At 35.1% G+C, this 6,633-nt stretch overlaps 1 protein-coding gene across 1 annotated transcript; it reads left to right on the top strand.

Annotated features, from left to right (window-relative positions):
* Positions 1 to 1,010: 1,010 nt before the first annotated feature.
* On the top strand, positions 1,011 to 1,343 carry LOC107857699. Its single transcript, XM_016702548.1, has one exon. It carries the CDS (start codon positions 1,011 to 1,013, stop codon positions 1,341 to 1,343), a length of 333 nt encoding a protein of 110 aa, XP_016558034.1.
* The last annotated feature ends 5,290 nt before the right edge of the window (positions 1,344 to 6,633 follow it).

Here is a 6,633-nt window from a genome sequence, read left to right on the forward strand (position 1 = left end):
TACTTAAGTTTGATATTGGTTTGAGTAAATCAATATAGAGGTAAGTTCTTGGCAGAATTGTCAAGGTGGGTTTGTAATAGAGTTATTGTAAACAGGTAGAGCTTAGATTTAAGTTCCTATTGACTCTGTAATTAAGAGTTTGATTATAATGGATTGTTGAGTGCTTATAAGGGCAAGAAGGGGGTTTTCCTCCCCTGAGCAAGGAGGTTTTCACGTTAAATCTTTGTGTCCTTAGTTTTCTGCAAAGTTTTAATTTCCCACTGCTTTACTATTTGATTTCCTATGATTTACTCTAAGGGACCTGATCCCTCATAATTTGGTCCAAACCCCACATTTCATTAATTGGTATCAGAGCAAGGGTACTCTAAAAGTGTTATTCCTAGAGTGATTTATTAATTATGGTTGCTCCACCTAATTTGGAAGAAGGGAAATCTACCACTAGATCACCCCGCTTTAATGGGCAGTAGTATGGGTGGTGGAAAACTAGGTTGTATGACTTAATTATAGCTGAGGACAGTGAGCTGATGTATGTAATATTTGATGGTACTTATGTGCTTGTTAAAGAAGTCAAGGTAGGATATATAACAAGGATGGTTGTCAAAACTAGGAGAGAGTTTGAAGATAAAGATTAGATTAAAGTTGAGAAGAATTACAAAGAAAAGAAATTGATTGGCTGTGGCATAGGACCTGATGAATATAACAGGATATCTGCTTGTGAAAATGCCAAGAAGATCTAGGATTTATTAAGGACTGCATATGAAGGAACCATAGATATAAAGGATTCTAAATTTTAAATGCTTACTACTCAGTATGAAACCTTTACCATGAAATAAGGATAGACAATGCAAGAAATGTATACAAAATTTACTTCCATCACAAATGAGCTACACTACTTAAGAGAGGTGATTCCCTTGTATAAGTAAGTAAGAAAATTTTTAGGTGTTCTTTCTAAGTCATAGGAAAACAAAGTGGATGCTATTACTATGTTAAGAAACCTGAGGACTCTCACTATGGATGAACTCACTGATAATATAAAGACTCATGAGCTCAAGAAGCAACAAAGGCAAGAGAAGAAGGAAGCAAAAACAAAAAAATCTCTAGCAATGAAGGCTTTAAAATCTTATTCAAGTGAAGAAGACAAAGATGCTGCCTATTTGTCAAAAAGAATTCTTAGAGCTATGAATAAAAGTGATCAGTTTAAAAGGAGAGGAAGCAACAACAAAAAGGGTGGTAATGTTGAAGTTTGTCACAAATGTAGAAGTCCTAAGCACTTCATTAAGAACTGTCCAATGTACAAATTGGATTATCAAGAATATCTCAAGTCTGGAGGTGACAAAGGATAAAATAGAGATCAGGTCCCTGTAAAATCAAGAAGAAAGGTTGCAACTGATTATACAGTGAAATAGGCCCTGGCAGTATAAGGAAATTCCTCTAGTGAATCTAATAAAGCTGAGAAGGTTGAAGATATGCCTATGTTGGCTATGGTGGAGTCTGAATTTACCCATGATTTCTTGTTTGCTCTCATGGAAAATACATAAGCTAAAGAAGAAAATGAGGTAACTCTCTCTAACATTAAGTAAAATTAAGATAACTACTCTACTAGAAAAATAAAGAAGCTAGAAAATATGTTAATTGATTCTGTGTGTGAACTGACTACTGAAAAATGCTCTAGAAAAGAAAGTAGAACATCAAGAGATGGAATTAATTGCCTTAACTCTCTAGATATATGAAATAGAAGAACGGTTTGCTAAGTTAAAATATGATATTTAGAGTTTATTGAGTCAACTAGAGAAAGTAAATAAATCAGATTATAAAGGAAAGAAAAAAACTTCAAAGCTTCAGATTGAACTTGAAGATAAATTGAGGGATTCTCAAAATTACTTTATGATTGCTCTCCAAAAGATTGAAGAGTTAGAAAAGGACCTAGTCTTCCTAAGGGGAGAACTTAACAAATTACTAAAATGGACCACATCCTCACAAATCCTTTCTAATCTAATTGGTCAAAGTTTTAATAATGGTAAAAGGCTTGGATATCAGTACAATATCCAATAACTTGGGTTTCATGGGAAACCTATTCATGGTATTAGAAATAGGATCCGCAAAGCTTTATGTGCTCATTGTGGAAGAGATGGTCACTTGAAAAAAAATTGGAAGTATTGGCTTAGAGATAGAATGAGCAATGTTAATTACATCCAATAGAAGAATTATTATCCTAAGGATTTCATGCCCTTGAAAAATGTGAAGAAGAATCTCTAACTATATGGGCCAAGAAAGATTTGGTCACACCTTTGTCATTTGATTAGAAGCTCAATCTCAAGTGGGTTACCAAATCTAACAAATGACTATATTTGCAGGTAGGAGGAGGGGAATGTAATCAGAACTACTTCATGGATAGTGGATGTTCAAAGCATATAACAGAGAGGACTAACTATTTTTTTCTCTCATGACACTTTAAGGAAGAGATATCTCTTTTGGAAATAATAAAAATGGCTATATTCATGGTCTGGAGAGGATTGGAAGATCTCCAGATCAAGCAATAGAAGATGTGTACAATGTGAATGGCCTAAAGTATAGTCTTCTAAGTGTTTCTCAAATTTGTGACAAAGGTAATGAGGTAAAATTCTTAGCTAATCGTTTACTGTCTTAAGCTTGAAGTATTGAAAAGTTATTCTCAAAGCCAAGAGGTTAAAAAATATGTATATGGCTAATTTGGAGTCTATGGTTGATAGGGAATTAACTTTCTTAAGAGTTCAAAGTAACGATGTTTTTTATGGCGTAGAAGGCTGGGACATGTAAGTTCATCTTTTCTAAAAAAGTTGATTTCAAAGGACCTGGTCCATGGCATGCCAAAACTGAAATTTTCAGACAACAAGGTTTGTAATGCCTGTGTTATAGGCCAAAAAACTAGACCATCATTTAAGATGGCGAAGTAGGTGAGTACTTCTAGACCTCTTAAAATATAGCATATGTATCTATGTGGACCTGTTAAAGTCCAAAGTAGAGTAGGAAAGAACTATGTGTTTGTGATTGTAGATGACTACTCAAGATTTACCTGGACAGTGATCTTGAGAACAGGGGATGAAACCTATAAAGATCTGGTTATTTTTACCAAGAAAATTAAAATAAATCTGAATTGTTAGATTGCTCAATTCAAATATGATAATGGAACTGAATTTGAGAACTCCCAAGTAGTAGGATTTTGTACTGAAATTAGAATCTGTCATAACTTTTATGCTTCAACGACTCCTCAGGAAAATGGATTTATTGAAAGAAAGAGCAGAACCCTCATAGATATTGCAAGGACCATGTTGATTTATAGCTGGCTTCCAAAGAACTTCAGGGCTAAAGCTTTGAATACATCCTGCTATATGACAAATAGGTTCTTGATTAGATAACTCTTGAACAATACCCCATATAAAATTGTGTTCAATATAAAGCCTAAGCTTTACTACTTCAGGCCTTTTATGTACAAATTATTTGTTCTAAACAATGGTAAGAATGATCTAGTAAAGTCTTACTCCAAAAGTGTTGAAGCAGTATTTGCGGGGTACTCCTTAACAAGAAATGCATAAGTGGTTTTTAGCAAACAAACTATGTATGTTGAAGAAAGTGTGCATGTTGTCTTTGATGAGTCAGGAAACTTTATAAATCTAGATGATGGTGAAGATTATGAAATTGAAGAACCCATTCCTATACAAATGGATGATAATGTTGAAAATAATGGTCAAGACCTAAGTGATGCAGATAAGAATGATGAAACTGATGGTTATCTCATATCACAGTCATAGAACCTAGCTTTAGTTGAAGAACAACAAGTAGGGTTGATTCAAAACTCACAGTGGCCTGGTCCTAGTGGAACAAATCTCAGAAGGTCAAACTAGAGGCATAAATATTCTCATCCACTTAAGAATCTAACTACACCTTTGGAATTTGGAGTACAAATAAGAGCTCAAGCCAGGAATTTTATGGAATTTTTAGCATTTCTCTGCTAAATTAAGCCTAAAAATATAAAGAAAGCTCTGAAAGATGATGACTGGATCAATGCAATATAGAAGTAGCTTCAACAATTTTAAAAAAGTGAAGTTTAGCACTTAGTTCCCAGACCTGTTGACAGAAAAATTATAAAGGGTCAAGAAAATCATTAGATTATTCAGAAAGTGTTGCAGAGACAAGTGGTGAGCCTTCTATGCTTCAGAAGGTCTTATGTCCTGCATTCCTTTAGCTTATATTTAGTTTTGGGGTCTACTAGGGGCCTTGTCCCATTTGATATACAGTTACTTGACTCAGTCATTTATTAGAGATTTTTGCAGACAGTTGATTAGAGGTTGATTGAGGTTGGGGGAACTTTATTTCCCCGTTATTGTTTCTTTTCTTATTTATGACCATGTTTATAAATTATTGTGTTTCTTTCGCATTACTTTGATCACACGAATTAGGTGCATGATTACCACACAGATAGGGGTATTTCGGGCCTTCATGGTTCTAAATGCTCCTCATGGCCAGGCCCTGGTTCGGGTCGTGACAACTAAGGATCTACACCAACTAGCCAATTTTGGGGGTTTGCCTTCATGAAACTCTAGATGAGGGGCTTATTGTGCATAATGCTGCAGAATCTTCACTAGTCGCTGAAGTGAAAGAGAAGAAAATGCAGATCCCATTATATTATAGCTTAAGGAAAATGTGCAGTATGGTATTACAAAGGCATTTGAGTTTACGCAAGAGGGAGTACTTTTTGCCAAAATAGATTGTGTGTGCCTAATATAGATGAGCTAAGAAAGAGAATCATAATACAACCACATTATTTAAGGTATTCCATCCATCCAGGGTCAATAAAAATGTACCATGATTTGAAAGGGACATTGGTGGGGTGACATGAAGAAGAATATTGCAGAGTTTGTAGCCGAATGTCCAAATTGTCAGAGAGTTAAAGTAGAGCACCAAAAGCCCGAGGGTTCTATGCAATGTATTGATCTTTCAATCTGGAAGTAGGACATGATCAACATGGATTTTATCACTAGTTTGCCTCGTACATCTTGAAGGTTTGGTTTCACATGGGTGATAGTTGATAGGCTTACCAAATCAACACACTTTCTACCGGTTAGGACCACTTACACAGTTGAAGAATATTCTGAATTATATATTAAAGAGAGAGTTTGGCTGCACGGAATTCCAATCTCTATTATATCAGATCGAGGAGCTCAATTTACTGCAAATTTTTGGAAGTCTTTTTAGAGAAATTTGGGAACAAAAGTGAATCTAAGTATAGCTTTTCACCCTCAAATAGATGGACAAACAGAACGTACCATTCAAACACTTAAAGATATGCTACGAGCTTGTGTATTGGACTTTAAAGGTAGTTGGGATGGTCATTTTCCTCTCATCGAGTTTGCCTACAATAACAACTATCATTCGAGCATCTAAATGGTACCAAATAAAGCGTTGTATGGAAGAAAGTGTAGATCACCAATTGGATGGTTTAAAGCAGGTGAAACTAGCTTATTCGGACTAGATCTTGTTCTTCAAGCTATGGAAAAGGATAAAGTGATCCAACAGTGGCTAGAAGTAGCCCAAAGTCAACACAAGTCATATGTAGATGTTAGAAGGAAGGGGCTAGAACATGCTATAGGTGATTGGGTATTCTTAAAGCTGTCACTAATAAAGGCAGTTATGAGATTTGGTAATAAAGAAAAAATAAGTCCACGTTATATAGCCCCATACAAGATTACTCGGAGGTTTTTCCATGTCTCTTATGAATTAGAGCTACCCCAAGAGCTCTCAATAGTTTATCCAGTTTTTCATATCTCAATGCTTCAAAAGTGCGTGGGAGATCCATCTCATATCACTCCTACTGAAGATGTACAAGTTATGGAAGATCTTACCTATAAAGAAATACCTATTGCTATCCTAGATCAATAAGTTAAGAAGTTTAGGAATAAAGAAATAGCTTTTGTAAAAGTGCATTGGAGGAACCAACAAGTAGAAGAGATAACATGTGAAGTTAAAGAAGCGATGAAATCTAAGTACCCCCATTTGTTCAAATACGAAGAGAAAGTCCAAGATACTGAATTAGAGCAATAACCAGTAAGTGTAATATATAAGTACTATGTGATAATAGGGATATTAAACTTAGGTTTGAACTTGTTTTGGTTGGATAGTTATGCTAACATTCGAGGACGAATGTTCCTAAGGTGGGAAGGATGTAACATCCCATATTTTTCTTGTACTTATTCTAATTATATGGAACCTAGTATAGCCTTGTGGAATAGGTAACAGATGAGATTTGTTATGTAAGTATTAATGGTGTAGATGGAATTATAGATGCTACCCATACAGTTTAATGTGATGCGACCAAGTTAACGTCGATACGACTATGTAAACTTGGGATTGTAAGCTTGTATTTGAATCAAGAGTTTAAAGTGACCAAGTGTGTATAAGTTAAAGGTTAGATTAAAGGGATTAGGAGAGGGAAATGGAATAAAATATTGAGGTTCTTGATTGACTTAATTAAGCTAGTAGGTGAGTCACCTACTTAAGCTATTTGGACCAAATTAACGGACCCATGGCTATGGACCAGATTTGGGCCTATACTAATGTACTCATTTTGGCCCAAATTGAATAAAAGAGGAAGAAAAT

This window comes from Capsicum annuum, chromosome 2, assembly GCF_002878395.1.
Source record: "Capsicum annuum cultivar UCD-10X-F1 chromosome 2, UCD10Xv1.1, whole genome shotgun sequence".
NCBI classification, from domain to species: domain Eukaryota; kingdom Viridiplantae; phylum Streptophyta; class Magnoliopsida; order Solanales; family Solanaceae; genus Capsicum; species Capsicum annuum.